This window comes from Ovis aries, chromosome 15, assembly GCF_016772045.2.
Source record: "Ovis aries strain OAR_USU_Benz2616 breed Rambouillet chromosome 15, ARS-UI_Ramb_v3.0, whole genome shotgun sequence".
NCBI classification, from domain to species: domain Eukaryota; kingdom Metazoa; phylum Chordata; class Mammalia; order Artiodactyla; family Bovidae; genus Ovis; species Ovis aries.
The window spans coordinates 47,530,607-47,551,761 of record NC_056068.1 but is presented as its reverse complement, the minus strand read 5'-3'; the positions used below and the strand labels follow the sequence as shown (position 1 = coordinate 47,551,761).

The window sequence follows — 21,155 nt, the reverse complement described above, 5'->3', positions numbered from 1 at the left end:
TAGACATTTAATTTCCCTGGATTTAGGCATTGTCTGTCACCTCCAGACCTCTTCAACCTGATCAGTGCAGCCAGGTGATCTTTTCTTACCTAACATTTAGACACTGAAAATATTTCATTCCCAACTACACCCTACCATCTCTCTCTCTTTCACACACACACATACACACACAAAACTCCTTAATGATTTCCCAACAATGTCAAGACAATTCAATGAGGAAAGAATATGTCCTTGAGACAACAGGCTATCCACACTCAAAAGAATAAAACAGAACCTCTATCTCACACAGTAAAAATGAACTTAAAATAGCTCATAGCTCTAAGTGTAAGAGGTAAATTATAAAATCTTTAGAAAAAAATATAGGAGAAAGTCTTCATGACTTTGGGTTAGGCAAAAACTTCACAGACATGACATCAAACGTACAAGTGACCGAAAAAACGTATTTCATCAAAATTAAAAATCTAATCTTCAAAGGATGCAATCAAGAAAATGAAAAGACTACCCTTAGAATGGTAGAAGATATTTACAAATCACAGAACTCATAAAGGACTTGTATTTAGAATATATGAAAATCTCAGAAAAAGACAAATAACCCAATTTAAAAAAAGATCAAGGACATGAATAGACATTTCTCAAAAAAGGTACACAGATAGTAAAGTGTATGAAATGACGATAAACACTATTAGTCCTTGAAAGTGAAAGAAAGAAAGTGAAGTCGCTCAGTCGTGTCCGACTGTTTGCGACCCTGTGGACTGTAGCCTACCAGGCTCCTCCACCCATGGGATTCTCCAGGCAAGAATACTGGAGTGTATTGCCATTTCCTTCTCCAGGGTATCTTCACTGGAGTTGGTTGCCATTTCCTTCTCCAGGGGATCTTCCCGACCAGGGATCGAACCCAGGTCTCCCACATTGGAAGTAGATGCTTTAACCTCTGAGCCACCAGGGAATGCAAATTAAAATAAGATGACATAGCACTTCACACAAAGTAAGTTATTATAAGAGAAAATAAAACGTATAATAACAAGTACAGGCAAAGATGTGGAGAAACTGGAACCCTTCTTACAAAGCTGGTGGGAATGCAAAATATTAGAATCACTTTGGGAAACAGCCCGGAATTTCTTCACAAAAGTAAATACATGGTCCAGCAATTCTATTCTTAGGTATATACCCTAGAGAAATAAAAAGCCTATGTTTATTTTAAAAAAATTGTACAAGAAAATTCATAAACACGTTATTCACAATAGCCAAACAGTAAAAACAATCCAAATGTCTAAAAACTGATGGATGAACAAAATGTGAAAAACCCATCCAATAGAGTATTACTCAGGCGTCAAAGGAATAAAATACTCACACAAGATACAACATGGATGAACCTAGAAAATATTATGTTGAATCACAGAGCCCTCTGCTCTGACTTTTATCTGGATACCCTCATAGGTCCAGGCCCTCCTTCCCTAACTGCCTTCCCAAGTCAGTTTCCTTGGGGCAGAAAGTTTAGCCTTTTCTTCTCAAATTGCTGTGCTCTTAAACCCCTACAGTTGAAGTTCCTGAAGCTTCATGAAGCTTGCTTGTATTCCTAAGGACTTAAGAGGAAACATTTACAGTCTTTCAGTTATATCAATTAAAATTAGATACAAAGTTATATCTGTAATACAAGTTCCAACTATATTCGTAATTTTAAATTCATAAACTTTAATGATCTTTTTGCAAAGCATGCCATTATAACGCCAAATTGTTATCTTTCCTTATTCGTATAACGTTATAAATACTTTTACTCAGATATTTTAATTTATATTTTAATACGGAGTACAGGTATGAGTATACCAACACTGACATGAGGTCAGGAAGCCAAACTGAAGACAATCTACGAGTACCATCCCTGGCCTTCAGGAGTTGGCCGAGGCCTCACCGTTTGCGGTTCAACCGGTAAGGGGAACCGCCTTCTTGAAGCTGGATGCGGCCTTGGAGCGCAGGACCCAACGCGGCGCTGGACAAATCAGCAGCATCTCCTCCCCCCGGCCCCGCCCCCGCCCCTTTCCCCCTGAGCCTTTCTGCCTCGGTGGCGGCGGCAGCAGCTGTAAGTCCTCGGCTCTGATCCAAGTCACAGATTGCAGGTTGGTGAGCGAATCCATTTTCCGGCCAGCCGCCGCTGTCCCCACTAGTGTTCAGAGTTTGACCCGTCCTACAGGTTGTTTGGGGGTGTTCGCGGGTGGAGACCGACTGAGGGAGACCTCTGCAGTTTTGAGATGACTCAAGTTCAGGAAGGGAGTTAAGGAAGAGACACCTTTGGAGCTGGGAGTAGCCTGTGTAAAGGTGGTGATAATGAAACCCTGATTCTGGAAGCTAAAGGATGTCGGGGAGTCACCTCTGAAAGTCCTGTTAGGGAATGACGTTGGGGAGTAACTGCCGACCTGGGGACTGGCTTGGATCCAAAGGTCAGCAGCCCCTCCCCCCATCTCCCGCGTTCCTGCTCCGGGAAGTGAGCACCGTTTATCCTGCCCCACCCCCACCCCTCCGCCCCTGAGGCCCTGACTCCACCCTGAGCGAGCTGGGGGATGAGCCTTCCGGACGCACTCAGTCCGACCTGCGGGCTGCGTGCAATTTCCCCGTAGCGGGCAAGGCGGCGCCCCGCTGAGCTCAGGCGAAAAGACCTTTTCGTGAGCATTGTCTGTTCTTCAGAGACTATTCTAAAAGCCTTTCGTTTGCCTTTACTATCTGAAGCCTCTAGGTGCCCTTCACCCGGAGATGTTTGCCCGCTGTGGCTGGACCACTTACTGTCACTTGAAGTGACAGGGCTGTAGAAGAAATGGGGTCCCTTACCTTGTGGGGCTCATGATACAGATAATTTATCTTTATTTCTTTCTCATCCTCACTGCGAATGAGCTCAGCGAGATTAGAGACAGCGTTTAATCTGTCAATGAAGAGAGAAATGTATGGTTAGGAGCATAGGAGCTGTGGCCAGAGTGCCTGGGCTTTTCTGGTGTCATTTGGGCTGCATTGAGCAGTAGCCGTTGGTGAAGGGCCTAATGGGATGTGGGCAGGGCTCACTCAAACCCTTATAACTGAATGTTAGCTGAGTCAGCCTTGGCCACTTAGACCCAACCTGTGTGCCCCCTACCTGTTGCTTGAGCTTCAGCTTCTCTCTGTATAATGGACAGCATCATATTTACATTCTAGAGTTTTGGTGAGGTTTAAGTGAGGCAGAAGTTTAAACACAGGAGAGCGCCTGAAAAAGTCGTAAATACTCAAAATATTAATCAAACTCAATGCCTACCTTAGAAAAGTACGAAATCAAAATTTTGGACAATACCGATTTCCTGACTTTTACTCTGAAAGCCGTTTTAATATCGAGGTGTGAGCTTTCATTCTAAGAGATGTTTCAGATCTAAGTATCAGTTCATTCTCTGCTCTTCCCTACCCACCTTCACCCCTTTCTATTTTGCACCCTAAACTGCAATTACCTGGGAAGAAAGCAAAGCTTCTGAGGACTTAATGTGCATACGAATCGCCTGAGATCTTATAAAAACGCAGATACCGAATTGATCTCTCTGAGGCCCAGAAATTCTGGATTCCAGTGAGGCAAGTTAGCAGACCACTTGACCATTTTCTGGAGGCTGCTTCTAATGTAATTGGTCCCACCCAGTCCTGGATTTGGCTTCTTTCATTTGCTAATTTGGGCTTCCCGGGTGTTGCTAGTGGTGAAGAACTGCCTGTCAATGCAGGAGAGACATAAGAGATGCGGGTTCGATCCCTGGGTGGGGAAGATCCCCTGGTGGAGGGCACGGCAATCCACTCCATTATTCTTGCCTGGAGAATTCTCACGGACAGAGGAGCCTGGCAAGCTACAGTTCATGGGGTCCTAAAGAGTTGGACCAGACTGTAGGACTTTCACTTTCATGTGCTAATTTGATCTTCTGAGCTCTTCCCCTTAGGCTCTGGTATCTGCTCTCACACAGTGGGACTCATTTTTCTGCCACCCACACTGCTCTTGAGACATGGGACTCTGTTGGCTTTTCTTGTGTCATCTGGGCTGCATTGAGCAGTAGCCATTGGTGAAGGGCCTAATGGCATGTGGGCAGGGCTCACTCAAACCCTTATAACTGAATGTTAGCTGAGTCTGTTTTCTTCCTTTCCCCAGGTTCAACTTCATGACAAGAGACATCAACTCTTACATAATCTTTTCTGTTCAAGAATCTTACTCTGCCTTGAATATCTCAAGTAGAGCATTAGATGGAAAAGTTATATAGAATTATAGGGCCACATACATAATTTAAATTTTTCTATTGGCTTCATTAAAACATTAGAAGAAATTGACTTTAATATATTTAACGTCATGCTCCTCAAATATATTTAAACAATGTAATCAATATTTTAAAATCCATTAATGAAATGTTTTAGATTATTTTTTCTTACCAAATCTTTCCTACCAGATTATTTGCTTCTTACCAAATCTTCAATGTGTATTTTATACTTAAAACATCTGATTTTCAATTAGCCACATCTCAAGTGCTCAGTAGCCACATGTGACTACCATGCTTGACGACACATTTCTAATTTGTGTTCAAAAGATCAGAAAATTAAGCCTCAGTTTTTCTCATTGCATTTCTTCTATTTTTTGTTAGATCTACTGAGTTGTCATTTACATTTAATAAGTTGGCAATTTGAAGCCTACAATTCCATCAGATTTGACCATATATAGTTGTCCAAACAACACAGTCATAATATATATAGGGGATTTCCATCATCCTCCATACTTTTTTGTATCCCTTTGTAATTCATCCCCTTCTGGCAGCCCGGGGCCCTGGTATCCACTAGTCTGTTCTCAAATAGTAGACTTTTTTGTCATTTTTAGGATTTCATATAAATGAAATCATACAGCACCTTATCCTTGCTGTCTAGTTTCTTTCATTTAGCGTAATTCTTTTGAGATTTATTTTGTTGTATATATCAGTGCACCCATTTTATTGTTTGGTAATATCCACTCAGGTCATGGTTTCAGCTCACTAGATCCCTAGCAATGCCTTGTACTCACCTTACTTATCTCACAGATTGCTTTCTTGGTCTGGGGCACTTTCTCAGGCTCTTCTGTAAGGGCTTGTTACTGTCAGGCAACTTGATATTTTTTTAATCCTATTAGGCCCTCAAGAGGGGAAAATTGATGTCAATTACAGGACCTGTCACCAGATTCAGTGGGTCCACCACTTAGGGTACATAGCCAATGGACCACCAACTACTGATTAAAGTAGAAGTTTCTTACCTGTGACAAGTAAGGAGACAGGGAGAAGCTCTCAAAAACTGTCTTTCTGAACAGCAGGATCAGGGAAGTTTTGTGTCTGAGGTACATGGCTATTCATGAAATGGCAACAAAAATGGAAAGCAAACAGGTGCTTGGTGGTTTGCTCACACTGTGGTTATCTTGTTGATTGGAATGCACTGTAACCTTTGTGAACTATCTGGTATTTGGAACTTTTTGCATCTTTTTGCAATGGTTAGTTTCTGCAAAACAAAGCATACCTTGGTTTAACTCCATCAGTTCCCTGCTGCTGCCTAGCTAACAGATTTTGTTTTCTTAAATTTTGCCCACACTGAGCATGTTGTACACAGTGTACATCCACCTTTGCTGGGGGCCAGTCAAGAGAGAATTATATTTGCTCTCAGTCAGGCTATGGCCTACCTTGTACATGAGGGTCACAGCTGGAATCAGAGGTAGTGTACCTTCAAGTAGGCAGTGCCTCTGTCAGCTGGCTCTTCTTTGGTGACCCAAACTAGACTCCTAGGCCCATTCCTGTATAGGCAACGGGAACATGTGGTTTCCAATGAGTGATTCAATGTTGGAATACTATAAATAAATACTTTTAGATTTCTTTAAATTTATGTGATTTAAGACAACAGTAATATAATTTAATGACTGAAAACTTTCAAGAATGAGAAGATATTTTTCAATGAGGACATCTATATTAATTAAGCACAGACAAAAAATAAAGTTAGGGTCAGTTCCAGTATCTTGAGTTGTCTCATCAGAGAAGCTACTAGCTTCCCTAATTAACCCTTATGTGAAGCATGGGAAAATGACTGGGCTAGGTCCAGCTTTCTCACCTTGTCCTTCAGTTCAGTTCAGTCACTCAGTCGTGTCCGACTCTTTACGACCCCATGAATCGCAGTACGCCAGGCCTCGCTGTCATCACCAACTCCTGGAAATGCCATCTTATTAAATCTTGTAAATGACTTGAGATAGTGGATTTTTTACCCCCTAGGTCCAAAAGTAGGAGGAAGATATGAAAAGGGTGAGAAAGTGATGCATTCATCCTTATAACAAATACTTATATAGAGCTACCCATTCATCAGATTTTGCTGTATCCCTGTTCCTGGTAAAAATATCAAAGAGGCTCTTTTCCTCGTGGTAGTAGGGCAGAGCACTAAAGATCGGCAAGCAATGGTGGTATAAATGTAGTGACAGCCAGTTTTTACTGAGACTCTTCTACACAGGCTCAGGTAATTTATGACAAGTGTGCTGTAAGGGAGGACTTGTCATCAGCAATTCACAAAATCACATCTCAGATCAGGAATTACCCCAGGGTTCCAGACCCAGAGACAGACAAATTCAGGATTCAGAGCTGCATCTGTGTTACCCCCAGTGGGCAGTGCCCTCTCTTCTCATCTCACGCTGTCAGGGGAAAGGAAGCATGGAGTCCCAGGGATGTGCCGTGAGGAATGAAGCAGAGCAGGGCTGGAGAAGGAGCCTGCAGATAGCTTAGGAAGTGCTGTAGGATGCTTTCAAAGATCAGAAGAAGGGAGCTATCAGTTGCTGAATCAGTACAGCTGAAAAATGAGACAAGCACCAGTCAGGAGTGGGTAGAAACAACCTGAGCCACTTTGTGATCTGAGTGTCTTTGCAGGTAGTGTGTGGGGGTAGGAGGTGCATAAAGGAAACATTCTCTTCTTTTAAGGACCAGACAACTGAGGTTTGGATTTGCATAAAACTAGATTATAACCTTTGCTTCATCAGTTATTCATTCCGAGACCTTTGGTAATTGAATATCTTTTTAAGTTCACTTTTCACATTTGTAAAAAAAAAAAAAGTGTTACTACATTTATCTGATTGAGTTATTATGGGATTAGATTCAGCCATTGCCTCTCACATAAAAAGCAATCAAAAAATGGTCTCTATGATTATTTTTTGTTTTCCACTATCCCTTGCAACAAATAACTTCATGAATACATACTTGCTTGCATTAATAATGATTGTCTTTGCTATGTGTTCAAAAGAGGATGTGTTTCCTGCTCACAGTCTGAGTGGTACACTTCCTTGTACGGGATTTATTTCAATCATCCCTATCTCCCCATATCAACTACAGCACCTTGCTTGTCTCAGGTCTTTTCCCATAGCTGCCTTGTGTAAAAGCTGTGGAGTTGGGAGAGCTCTGAACCAAAAGTCACAAGATAGCCTCTCCCTCTTTTTTTTTTTCCTGTCATATAATTTTTTTTTAAATTGAGATACAGTTCATATACCATAAAATTCACCCTTTCAAGGTATACAAATAAGTATTTTTTTTTTAAATCACAAAGGTGTTCACTAGCACCACTGTCTAATTCCAGAATATTTTCATCACCTCCCCAAAGTGATTCCAAATGCATTAGTAGGCATGCTCTATTCCCCGTCCCACCACCTCTTGGCAACCACTAATCGACTCCATATTGTTTTTCAATTGTATTTCTTTATGCTGCACTGGGTCTTCCTTGCTTTTGCGTGGGCTCTCTCTAGTTGCAGCAAGTGAGGGTCACTCTTCGTTTTGGTGTGCTTCTCACTGTGGTGACGCCTCTTGTTGCGGAGCGCAGGCTCTTAGGTGCGTGGGCTTTGGAAGTTGCAGCATACGAGCTCAGCTGTGGCGTGTGATCTCTAGGGCACAGGCCCAGTAGTTGTGGCACATGGACTTTGCTCCGCTGCATGTATAATCTTCCTGGACCAGGGACCGAACCTATGTCTCCTGCATTGTCAGGTGGATTCTCATCTACTGTGCCACCAAGGAAGTCCTGGACGTTGCTTATAAAAAGGGTTCTATTATATGTGATCTTGTGTATTTGGTTTTACTCACTTAGCATGTTTTCACAGCTCATCCATGTTATTAAAGGTATCAATTCTTCATTCCTCTTTTTCCTCCATTTTTATCTTTTTCTCCTATCAGTGATTCTGAAATACTTTCCCCCAAATGCTATAAGACCTCTGTCCCAAACACCCCACCTGCATACTTCTGCCTAGGTCTGCTCTTAATGAATTATCCTATCCCTAGACCATATGTGACGTCAACTGCCCACCTGTCTCTTCCTCTCCCATTCACATGGGCCCCGTAAGCCTCCTGCTAGAGTTTTGGACAGCCCTGGTAAAGTCTTGTCCCCAAAGCTCCAGGTCAGTGCTGGACTTTGAGCATCCTTAAGACTATCTTTGCAGTCCATGGGGTCACAAAGAGTTGGACACGACTGAGCAACTAAACTGAACTGAACACCATCTTTCCTGGAGAAGGAAATTGCAATCCACTCAGTATTCTTGCCTGGAGAATTCCATGGACAAAAGAGCCTGGCAGGCTACAGTCCATGGGGTCGCAAAGAGTCAGACATAACTAAGCGCTAACACACACACACCATCTTTGGGGTTAAAGTTACAAGATTGAGGATGGAACTTTGAACTAGGACTCGACATGAGAAGTGTTGCCAGCTCTGTGATTTATAAGCTGTGTGATTTTTATAAAGTCACTTAGTTTCTCTGCTTATCAAAAGGCCAAAAATTAATTTATTCATAGTTTTCCTATGAGGGATAAAGCAGGGGAATATGGTTTTGAAATCACAGCTGGTTATAAAAGTGTTGGTTGTAAAGATGTGACATCATCTTATTGTGGTCATTGTGATTTCTTTGGGTTTTTCTGGGAAAGTGACCATGAGAGATGAAAGGGCTCTGTGTAAAGCTCTGTTAGAAGGTGGTTGTGTCTTCCCAATAAATGATAACCTTTGAATTGGAGATTAGGTCCTGGAGAGCCGTGCCAACATGATGGCAAAGAGAGGTGAAGAAGCTGCTGAGAAAGATCTAATCATCTATGGAGAGATGAGATTCTGGTTTTCTTCATCGAAAGTTGAGGACCTGTGTGTCAGGCACTGAACTCATTCAGTAATAAGCAAAACAGTCTCTGATCTCATGGAGCTTATATTCCAGTGGGAGGATTCAGACAATTAAAGATGCGTATTGTTGTTTAGTTGCTTGGTCATGTCTGATTCTTTGTGACCCCATGAACTGTAACCCATCAGACTCCTCTGTCCATGGGATTTCCAGGCAAGAACACTGAAGGGGGTTGCCATTTCCTTCTCCAGGGGATCTTCCTGACCCAGGAACTTGCATCTCCTTCATTGGCAGGCAGGTTCTTTATCACTGAGCCACCAGGAAAGCCCCCTAAAGAAATGTATTAGGTGGTGATAAAAAGAAAAATAAAGTCATTGAGTATATGAAAAGTGATGGTGTGGGTGGCTGTGCCTTCACTAGGCTTGATAGAGGAAACCCTTCTGGTAAGGAAACATGTAGGGAGAAAGTTGAAAGAAGTCAGAGAGTCATGTGGCTATCAGGGTGAAGGGGCTTCCTTGCAGTAGGAACAGCAAGTGCAAACATCCCGAGGGAGCAGCATGTTCTGGTGCTTTGAACACTGAGGATGTGTGTCAGTGGGCTGAGAAAAGGTTAACCAGATTGTGACTCACCCAAGTCCACTTCTCTCCAGGATCTCATTGTCCTTTATCCAGTGAGTAAAAGGAAATTGTTTTGTTGCTATAATGAGGGTGCAAATTGATGTCTAATGTGAGGCAGGGGCAAAGAACATGTTTGAAGTTAGAATGAGAAGTTCCCATTACCCCAGTGCTTGACCTCTTTATCCAGAACAGTCAGCCTCCCTTTGTCTCCCTCATTTCTTACCCTGAACCCTTTTTTGTTTGCCCATCTACCCAGGATTCCAAACGCAAGAAGTACCTTAGAAGTCAGGGCTGAGCAGGCAGAGGCCAGGAAAGTGGCTACAATGACTTCCGCAGTCCTGGTGGACATCCAAGATGAAGTGACCTGCCCCATCTGCCTGGAGCTCCTGACCGAACCCCTGAGCATAGACTGTGGACACAGCTTCTGCCAAGCCTGCATCACCGCAAACAACAAGGAGTCCGTGCCTGGCCAAGAGGGCCAGAGCAGGTGTCCCGTGTGCCAGACCAGATACTGGCTTGGGAACCTGCGGCCCAATCGGCACCTGGCCAACATAGCTGAGAGGCTCAGGGAGGTGGTGTTGGGCTCAGGGAAGCAGCTGAAGGTGATTCTTTGTGCGCATCATGGAGAGAAACTCCAGCTTTTCTGTGAAGAGGATGGGAAGCTCATTTGCTGGCTTTGCGAACGGTCTCAGGAGCACCGTGGTCACCACACATTCCTCATGGAGGAGATAGCCCAGGAGTACCAGGTGGGTGCCCAGGCAGGAACAGGCTGCTTGGTAGATTTTAACTTTTTTTTATGCTCTGATCTAATTTCTTTGTAGTCCTCCCATTTACCTAGAGGGTGAACCTAGAAAAAGCCCTTCTGACCAAGAGCAGAGACCGTCTCTGTCTTGCTTACCACGATCGGCTCTGCATGAATAGAGACTGCTGAAGAAGGCCAGCAGGGGGCTAGACAGGGTGAGTGCAGGGGATATATTGGCAGTGAGAGTAAAGAACTTAAAGTGATTCCTGATCAGGTGGTTCCCCCGCAGAGAAGACAATGTGCCTATTCTCACTGGTTTCCATCCCTTATTTGTAAAAGGTAACTTTGACCTTCTCAGTTTTTCATTCCAGGGCTGGCATCTCCTGAGGTCAGCGTAATCTCTCCCCCATTCATTCCATGTCTTGGCACTGAGACAGTTTGGCACTTGACCCTACTTGACTTGATGTGTTTCTTCCAGGAGAAGTTCCAGGAGTCTCTGAAGAAGCTGAGGCAAGAGCAGCAGGAAGCTGAGAAATTAACAGCTGTTATCAGAGAGAAGAGGACATCCTGGAAGGTAAGAGATTCTTCTGAAGGTGTCCTGGAACAGAAATCAAGCCAGGGCATGGGAGCTGAAGGCAAAGGAGACCCGGTTTTATCTGTTCCCCAGTTTGGCTAGATAAGCTTCCTTTTGCCCATTTCTTCACTGCAAGCCTTCCAAACAAGCGTATTGTTCTTGGTGCAGAGTAAGGGGGAGAGAAAGGGGAATAGAAATGAACATATCAAAGGGAATTTAGGTTTCTGAAGATAATCATATGGGAAAATAATCATAGTCATTGGCAGCCCTTAATTAAGGATTCTGGACCTTGTTCTATAGTTTCAAAAGTTGGAAAAATAGGTCAGGCACAGGCCAGTCATTCTTATATCAATATTGAAAACTGGAAGAGGAGGCTGATGCCTAGTCCTGACAGGCCAGGAAAGGTGTTTAGAATCTGAACCACCCCCAGAAATCAAAGTCTCTGTCTTAGAAGCCTAGATAAGGCAGCCTGGGGCCAGTGGCCTGAGAAGAGCTGAAAGGAGAACAGAAAGAACGAGCAGGTTCTGCAGGGCCTACTCCCTCATTTGTTCCTCCAACCCAATGAGACCTTCCAGGAAAGCAGTACAGAGCCTGCCTCCCTTCACCCCTCCATCCCTTATACAGGAGACCCTCAGCTCAGCAGACTAGCTGCCTCTTTCTTTTCCGTGTTCCTTAAGAATCAGGTGGAACCTGAGAGACACAGGATCCAGAAACAATTTGATCAGTTGAGGAGCATCCTGGACAAAGAGGAGCAGCGACAGCTGAAGAAGCTGGAGGAGGAGGAGAGGAGGGGGCTGAACATCATAGCAGAAGCTGAGGTAGAGCTGGTCCAGCAGAGCCAGTCCCTGAGAGAGCTCATCTCAGACCTGGAGCGCCGTTGTCAGGGGTCAGCAACAGAGCTCCTGCAGGTAAGAATGGGAAAGGGGCCAAGACCAAGAGAAAATAACTCTCCTTCCCTTCTGGGACTCCTATCCTGGTAAAGGAAAGAAAAAATTTCCTTTGATCATATATCATGTCTTCGCTGTTTAGACAGTTCAAGGTTTATCCATGGATAAAGCACAGGATAACTAAAAGTACAAATGCTAAGGTTTGTCTCATATTTCCTATGTATAAAGAATACTCCAAAAGTTAAGTTAATACTATGTCAAAGATCTTGTATAGTGAGTGATATTTTATAGCATCATTTCTCAGTCTTGGTACTATTGACCTCTGATGCTGTGTTGGGATTGGTCAGGTTCCTTTCACCCAGATTAGTCACAGGCATACACAACCAAACTCAAGTACTTTAGAGATTTTTTTATATAATCACCAACTCTTCTTTGCTGTGACTCTGTTCTATAGGACAGAATCATTGAACATGTTATAATAGGAGTTCAAACAGAGCTTTTGAGGAACAAAGAAAGAACTCTGGTTTCTGTGTGTATATAGACTGGGAGAGTGCAAGCTGTCAAATCCAGAAATCCGATAGAGAAATTTGAACTGAGATGGAAATCTGAGTGGCTATTTCTTCATAGAGTGAATAGTGTGACTGTTAAGTTGAAGCAGGATGTACCTTGAGACATTCTGAAACCTTCAGCCTATTCCTTATTTTCTGTTTGGTTTCTTGCTTTCCTCTTGCTGTCTTTCCTAGTGGAATAATTATTTCTTTACTTATTCTTGGGCCCTAGTATTGAGGTCAGTTCAGTTCAGTCACTCAGCCGTGTCCGACTCTTTGCAACCCCAATACACCAAGCCTCCCTGTCCATCGCCAACTTCCAGAGTTTACTGAAACTCACGTCCATTGAGTCAGTGATGCCATCCAACCATGTCATCCTCTGTCGTCCCCTTCTCTTTCTGCCTTCAATCTTTCCCAGCATCAGGGATCAGGGTCTTTTCAAATAAATCAGTTCTTCACATCAGGTGGCCAAAGTATTGGAGTTTTAGCTTCAGAATCAGTCCTTCCAATGAACACCCAGGACTGATCTCCTTTAGGATGGACTGGTTGGATCTCCTTGCAGTCCATAGTTCAAAAGTATCAGTTCTTTGGTGCTCACCTTTCTTTATAGTCCAACTCTCACATCCATACATGACTACTGGAAAACCCATAGCTTTGACTAGGCAGACCTTTGTTGTCAAAGTAATGTCTCTGCTTTTTAATATACTGTCTAGGTTGATCATAACTTTTCTTCCAAGGAGCAAGTGTCTTTTAATTTCATGGCTGCAGTCACCATCTGCAGTGATTTTGGAGCCCAAGAAAATAAAGTCAACCACTGTTTCCCTATCTATTTGCCATGAAGTGATGGGACCAGATGCCATGATCTTAGATTTCTGAATGTTGAGCTTTAAGCCAACTTTTTCACTCTTCTCTTTCACTTTCATCAACAGGCTCCTTAGTTCTTCTTCATTTTCTGCCATAAGGGTGGTGTCATCTGCATATCTGAGGTTCTTGATATTTCTCCTGGCAATCTTGATTCCAGCTTCTTGATTCCAGCTTCTTCCAGCCCAGCGTTTCTCATGATGTACTCTGCATAGAAGTTAAATAAGCAGGGTGATAATATACAGCCTTGACATACTCCTTTTCCTATTTGGAACCAGTCTGTTGTTTCTTGTCCAGTTCTAACTGTTGCTTCCTGACCTGCATGCAGGCTTCTCAAGGGGCAGATCAAGAGGTCTAGTATTCCCATCTCTTTCAGATTTTTTCCACAGTTTGTTGTGGTCTACACAGTCAAAGGCTTTGTCATCGTCAATAAAACAGAAGTAGATGTTCTACTGGAACTGTCCTGCTTTTTCAATGATCCAACGGATGTTGGCAATTTGATCTCTGGTTCCTCTGCCTATTCTAAATCCAGCTTGAACATCTGGAAATTCATGTTTCATGTACTGCTAAAGCCCGGCTTGGATAATTTTGAGTATTACTTTACTAGCATGTGAGATGAGTACGATTATGTGGTAGTTTGAGCATTCTTTGGCATTGCCTTTCTTTGGGATTGGAATGAAAACTGACCTTTTCCAGTCCTGTGGCCACTGCTGAGTTTTCCAAATTTTCTGGCATATTGAATGTAGCACTCTCACAGCATCATCTTTTAGGATTTGAAATAGCTAGAATTCCATCACCTCCACTATCTGTGTTCATATTGGGATCATGGGTTAGTTCATATTGGGGTCATGGGGTGGTTATTTTCCACCACTTGGAGCTTTTCCTCATTCACTGCTTCTGGTTTCATGTCTTTAGCTTATTCTTCTTGCTTTTTTCTTCATCTTTTATGTTTGGTTGCCCTAATGCTTACCTCTAACCCCGCTGATTCTAACCCCTTTACAAGTGTCCTCAAACTGGAAACATTGCTTCATAAGTACAAATGGATAATCAGTTTGTTTAATTGTTAGTTGAGGCCCCTGCTCGACTCTTATACCCAGAACACCCAATGGTCATTTTGACGAGAGTGTTATCTTAGTCAATTTTCGCAGAACTTGCCCATCACAAACACTTCCTCCTCCTCTTTTCCGTATCTGTTTAACACTGTTGCCCGTGAAGATTTGACAGCTGGACACATACCTGCAGCTTTCAAGTTTCAAAATGTGAACCCTGAGAATAAAGCTAAGCTAAGAGGAAAAGGCACGGAGTGGCACCCTGACTTGATCATTTGAGTGTCTTATTATAAGTATGCCTTAAGATTAGTACAGCCTTGGGACTCCCCTGGTAGTCCAGTGGTAAAGACTCCTTGCTTCCACTGCAGGGGGTGCAGGTTCAATCCCTGGTCAAGGAACTTAAGATCCCACATGCAGTGTGATATGGCCAAAAAAAAAAATTTTTTTTACAAACCTGAATCTACATCTGCCACTTTATATATCCAAGCCAGTTTTAGTTGTGTTTTTACAAGATACAACCAAAAATAGCTTCACTACTATGAAAATAGTTATTCTTGTATTGCACAGATCAAACCATTGGCCTTTTCTTCTACTGAATTGAAATGTATAGAGCAGAAGTTAGGAAGGTTATTTAAGAGGCCCTGAGATGAGAGTTGGACTGTGAAGAAGGCTGAGCGCCGAAGAATTGATTCTTTTGAACTGTGGTGTTGGAGAAGACTCTTGAGAGTCCCGTGGACTGCAAGGAGATCCAACCAGTCCATTCTGAAGGAGATCAACCCTGGGATTTCTTTGGAAGGAATGATGCTGAAGCTGAAACTCCAGTACTTTGACCACCTCATGCGAAGAGTTGACTCATTGGAAAAGACTCTGATGCTGGGAGGGATTGGGGGCAGGAGGAGAAGGGGACAACAGAGGATGAGATGGCTGGATGGCATCACGGACTCGATGGACGTGAGTCTGAGTGAACTCTGGGAGTTGGTGATGGACAGGGAGGCCTGGCATGCTGCAATTCATGGGGTCTCAGAGTCACACACGACTGAGCGACTGAACTGAACTGAACTGAGATAATTCTACTCAAATGAATCAGGCAGTGGTAGTGATGATAAGAGCAGTGGCTAAAAGAAGTTGAGGGTATTAAATGGACTACTTTGGTCTAAGATGGGATGTTGGGGTGAATATCAGTTTTTAGGACAGTACTTTGTCTACCTTTGGTGACTGAATGCTGATGTCATTGAAAAAGATGGAAAGTAACAGAAGAGGCATTATGGTTGCAGAAAAAGTAAGTTTTCTTTCAGACAACTTGAAATTGTGATTCCTATGGCTTATGTTGTTGTTCTAGTCACTAAGTCATATCTGACTCTTTGTGACCCCATGGACTGTAGCCTGCCAGGCTTCTCTGTCCATGGGATTTCCCAGGCAGGAATACTGGAATGGGTTGCCATTTCCTTCCGCAAGGGGTCTTCTTGACCCAGGGGATTGAACCCGCATCTCCTGCATTGGCAGGTAGATTCTTTACCACTGAGTCACTAGGGAAGCCTGTATCTCATGTACTGGGGTATATAAAAGAAATGTGAGCATCGCCAACAGGCGTGTGTGTTGAAATCAAGAAAAATACAAAGTCAGCAAAGCAACATAGAGGGTTAGGGGAGGTGGGATTTGAGAACCAGCCGCATTTAAGGTCTTGTATCCTCAGCAACCTGAATGTAAGCATCTGGATCACAGAAATTAGGACTTAGTCATGTAAGAGCATCTAGGACCAGGCACAGTGCCTGGCAAATAATAGATGATGTACATATATAACATCACACACATACACGCACATTTATAAAAATAAATGCACTATGGCATGGGTCGAATCATTTCCTGATACGCCTGGATTGGGCCTCAGGGAGAGTCTGCTTTGAGTTCTTGCCTCTGCTTTGTGGCCTCCTATTGGATCATCTCTATCCCCAACATACCATGGGGTGGTGAGGGTGGGATGATAGACATGGATGTGGCTGTAGTAGAGGACAAGGTCTATAGCTCCTTGTCTTAACCTCTCTCTTTCTCTTCTAGGATGTGAGTGATGTTGCAAAAAGGTATGTATAGAACATGAGGTGGTTCCCTTGGGTTGACAAAAGATCCCTATACCCTGTTAGGAGGGTTAGGAGGCTCCTATAGTAGTTATCTTACAGTCAATGAGAAAGGAAAAAAAAGTCACCAGGCAGGGAAGATTTAGGACTGTGGTGTCTTGAATTGCTTAGCGTGAGAATTTGGGGTCCTCCAGAATAAAGGGAATGGCTTGGTTTCTATGTTAGGAGAAATTGGGTTGCAGTAGGTCACAAATTGAGGACGGTGATGTCCTTAATCAAGGGTTACAGTATCACTGACTCACCTTGTACCTTGTGATAGAACAAACTTCTGTATGCTTGCTTCCAGCCCTGATTCCAGTACTTTATAGCTACCTAAAAATACGCAGCGATTTTCTTTGCCCATATACTTTTATTAGAGGGAAATGTCCCATTTGCATTTTTTTTTTCAGGGTTCAGGAATCAACTCTAGGGACCTCTGCTTAAGTTTCCCTTTCTCTCTTGGCTTTAGAACAATCCATACCTTGCTACCAAGTTTTCCTCAGACTAGCATTTCTCAGTTACAATAAAAACATAGACTGAGGTCTTGAAAAAGGTGGCTTTGGCCCCGGAACAAGAACATACTTTGTATCACATACTGTAGAATTTCGTTCTTCAAGGCGACCCCTAAAGTTGCCCACATACCTGGTACCTTGAGGCTCCTATGGACATGTGACCTGTGGAGCCTGTCGTCCCTTTGGAAGTTTTCACTCTCAGTCCGGAATGAGGACATTTCCTTTCTCCAACTGAGGTAACATTCCCAGAGACTAAGGGACTGTTCTGAAGGTCTTTCTCCCTAGGCATCTGTAAGACATTAAGACGTAAACCACAGACTCTTCAGAGGGAACCCCTTGTCTGATAACTGTGAAAGCCCCAATAGCAGGTCCTGATGTCCTTCTTGTCCACACAGATACCTGTAGACTCTCTAAGAAGTCACTGATGTTTTAAATATTTTATGTCTCTTTTAGAGGTAGCAAAAAATTTCCCAGCCATTATTTTATTTAATATTATACAGTCTCTGGGCTTCCCAGGTGGCTCAAGAGGTAAAGAATCTGTCTGCCAGTGCAGAAGATGTGGAGTCAATCCCTGGGTCAGGAAGGTTCTCGAAGGAGGAAATGGCAACCCACTCCAGTACTCTTGCCTGGAGAATCCCATGGACAGAGGAGCCTGGCAGGCTACAGTCCATGGGGTTGCAGAGTCGGACACGACTTAGTGACTTAGCATGCATTCAGTCTCTAGGATGCAAAGAAGGAAAAATTGCTGTGTTTCACAAAACAACAAACCGAACAAAGAAACCAAAATGAGGCTTTGAGGGATAAATCCTATCAACTTTTTAAAAAAATTGTTGTATAGTTGAATCAAAAGAGTATATTAGTTTAAGACATAGTGAGACAATATTTTTATACATTATATTCCATTTAAAGTTAATATAAAATATTGGCCATATTCCCCATTCTGTACAAAAGATACATGCACCCCAGTATTCATTGCAGCACTGTTTACAATAGCCAAGATGTGGAAGCATTCTAAGTGTTCATCAACAGTTGACTGAATAAAGATGTGATGCAGATATTAATAGATAGAGATAGATACAGAGACAGATAGAAATACTATTTTTGTGACTCTGTACTCAGTCGTGTCCAGCTCTGTGCAACCCCATGGACTGTAGTCTGCCAGGCTCCTCTGTCCATGGGATTCTCCAAGCAAGAATACTGGAGCAGGTTGCCATGACCTCCAGGGGATCTTCCCAACCCAGGAATCAAACCTGTGTTTGTTGCATCTCCTGCATTGGCAGGCAGATTCTTTACTACTAGTGCCACCTGGGAAACCCAGATATAGGTACTACACAGTCATAAAAAAAAGCATGAAAATCTTATCAACATGTACACATATGGTGAGAAGCTAGTTTTTAGTCCAGGTCTTCTGGCTCCTATGCGGGAGCTCTTTGCAGAATGATGCTAATTTTCTTCAGGAAAGAATGTTGAAGTTCACCAGTGGGCCTGGGACACAGGAATTAGAGGCACCCAAGTTTAGTAGTGTTGGAGTTTCATAATATCTTTTCTCTCTAGGAGTGAGTTCTGGACCCTGAGGAAGCCAGAGGCTCTCCCCACCAAGCTGAAGAGTATGTTTCGAGCTCCAGATCTGAAAAAGATGCTTCGAGTGTTTAGAGGTGAGGAGTTTCAGGGAACAGAGTTTGGATGGGGGATCATGGTGGTAGGAGGAAATGAAGAGAATGGAGGGCGTGCTTGGTATGTGGGAACAGTGGCAGAGGGAGCGACACAGTACGCTGAGGAAGACGCGGTTCACTTAGAAGGGGAATGAAGTGGCCAGTTCACAACCGTAGAGAATTCCCTGACACTCCCCTCACCCAGGGGACGGCAGACTTGAGACTGCTGGTGTGATTGACTCTTTGTCGTTACAGAGCTGACAGATGTCCAGAGCTACTGGGGTAAGTAGAAACTGCGGCCTCTTTAAGCTGACGTGTGCTTATCCTCCCCGCTCATAGCCACACACACTCTCAGATATGCGGTGTCACTATTCCCCCCACCACCCAGCTCCATTTCCTCCCACTCATAACCTGTGTTTCTTCTTCTCAGAATCATAAGACCATGTACCCATGCTCTGCTGATGCTGTACTTTTCTCCCACAGTGGACGTGACCCTGAATCCACACACGGCTAATTTAAATCTTGTCCTGTCTAAGAACCGGAGGCAGGTGCGATTTGTGGGCGCTCAGCTGTCCGGGTCTCATCTGGAAGAGCATTACGGCTGTGGTGTCCTGGGCTCTCAGCACTTCTCCTCGGGGAAGCATTACTGGGAGGTAGATGTGGCCAAGAAGACTGACTGGATCCTGGGGGTGTGCAGTGATTCAGTGGGACCTGCTTTCTCTTTCAACCAGTTTGCAAACAATCGGAATGTTTACTCCCGATACCAGCCTCAAAGTGGGTACTGGGTGATTGGATTACATCACAAGCATGAATACAGAGCCTACGAGGAATCGTCCACTTCCCTGCTCTTGTCCATGACAGTGCCCCCTCGCCGAGTTGGGGTGTTCTTAGACTATGACGCAGGCACAGTCTCCTTTTACAATGTCACCAACCATGGCTTCCCCATCTACACCTTCTCTAAGTATTACTTTCCTACAACCCTTTGTCCGTATTTTAATCCTTGCAACTGTGTGTTCCCCATGACTCTGCGTCGCCCAAGCTCTTAAACATTCTGAGTTGATACCTTGTACTCCAAGTCTCTCCTGCATCTCAGTTTATCCTTTCTTTCCTGTTGACCATTTGGTGAAGATTTTTCTTTGTTGATGCAGTATTAGAAAATACTCTTCTATCTGATGTCAGTTTATGTACTGAATGGAAAATTTTCAACATATATTGTGTCTATAATTATTGAGATAATTACATGTCACTTTTATTCTGTCACTGAGTATATTGATATGTTTTCGTTTTTAAAACCAACACACATTTCTGGAATAAACCACTATTATTCATAAGCAATACTGGATTTGTCTTTGCTCGTATGTTGTTTAGGTTTTGCTTTCATCTCTGTTTATAAAATAAATTGACCTGTAACTTTATATTCCTGTAACATTGTTGTCAGCTTTTATAAAATGCAATATATGAGCATAGAAATCGCTGGGTTTCTTCTATAAGTATATATAAAATTGAGTGCTAAAATCCACTGAGTGTTTTTTTGTGTGTGTAAGTATATAAGATTGAGTGCTAAAACGTTAACTTTGGTAGTTTTAAATTCAATTTAAAGAAAGGTTCTAACTTCAATTTTCACTACAAACTTCGTGGATTTTAAAAATCTAAGGTACTAATTGGAAAACAAAAATTATTCTAAATGGATTGAAATAAAAACAGGGGAGAGGAAGAAAATGACCAATCCATACAGATTTTTCTGCCACAATGTGGGGAAAACGTAAAGAGAAAATAATCAATATAAAGCACTTTTCAGAAGAGAATGATTTCTTCTAGTTTCTTCATACCTCCTTTTCTTTATGTTCATGAATAGCTTGTGAACAAGTGCCTTTGGTAGACAGGTGCTGTATGCTTTTTGAACCAACTATAAAATTATGATGAGGTGGTTGTGAGGATGGAAACAAATATCAAGGAGTTGAATATCAAGAGCATGGCTGTCCATTATGGTAGCCAAGAGGTTCTGGTGGCTCTTGAACACTTGTCTGAATTGAGCTGTGTCATACATATAAATTGAACACTAAGATTTTGAAGACAGTTCAAAAAAATAAATATCTTAATATCTTTCACATTATGGATAGCAATGATAATGGGCTTCCCAAGTGGCTCAAGAGGTGAATAATCTGCCTGCTGTGCAGATGACCTGGCTTTGATCTCTCGGTCAGGAAGATTCCGTGGAGAAGGGAATGGCTACCTCCTCTTAATATTCTTACCTGGAGAATCCCATGGACAGAGGAGCCTGGCTGGCTATACAGTCGCTTAAAACATGACATGTCATGTTTTAAGCGACTCAACACCCACACACTCATTCACAGTAGTGAAATAGTTCAGTTGTATGGTAGGTAGTAAATGGTTAATTTTTTTAACTGCCAAACTATTTTCCAAAGTAATTATACCATTTAACATCTGTTTTATCATTGTAGAAGTTATTCTACATCCTTGCTATAACTTGATTTT

The 21,155-nt window shown here is 42.9% G+C and overlaps 1 protein-coding gene across 3 annotated transcripts; it reads left to right on the top strand.

Annotated features, from left to right (window-relative positions):
• Window positions 1-2,043: 2,043 nt before the first annotated feature.
• On the top strand, window positions 2,044-20,178 carry LOC101103179 (tripartite motif-containing protein 6). 3 transcript variants are annotated; one of them, XM_004016233.6, is made up of 8 exons: window positions 2,044-2,114; window positions 9,980-10,469; window positions 10,944-11,039; window positions 11,717-11,947; window positions 16,440-16,462; window positions 18,562-18,662; window positions 18,915-18,941; window positions 19,143-20,178. In XM_004016233.6, the coding sequence occupies exons 2-8, from the start codon at window positions 10,047-10,049 to the stop codon at window positions 19,703-19,705; spliced, it is 1,464 nt and encodes a 487-aa protein (XP_004016282.1). In that variant the 5' UTR covers window positions 2,044-2,114; window positions 9,980-10,046; the 3' UTR covers window positions 19,706-20,178. The 3 variants fall into 3 exon arrangements, 1 of the variants encoding a protein (XP_004016282.1); XR_009596525.1 differs by having other exon boundaries at window positions 16,440-17,523; window positions 18,288-20,178; XR_009596524.1 differs by having other exon boundaries at window positions 16,440-17,523; window positions 18,326-19,994.
• The last annotated feature ends 977 nt before the right edge of the window (window positions 20,179-21,155 follow it).

What these genes read in the sequence shown, in the direction of transcription:
- LOC101103179 (XM_004016233.6), top strand. Translation starts at nt 10,047, where the DNA reads ATGACTTCCGCAGTCCTGGTGGACATCCAAGATGAAGTGACCTGCCCC. An exon ending in CAGCAACAGAGCTCCTGCAG is followed by an intron (nt 11,948 to 16,439) that starts GTAAGAATGGGA and finishes TTTCTCTTCTAG; the next exon opens with GATGTGAGTGATGTTGCAAA. An exon ending in GTGAGTGATGTTGCAAAAAG is followed by an intron (nt 16,463 to 18,561) that starts GTATGTATAGAA and finishes TTTTCTCTCTAG; the next exon opens with GAGTGAGTTCTGGACCCTGA.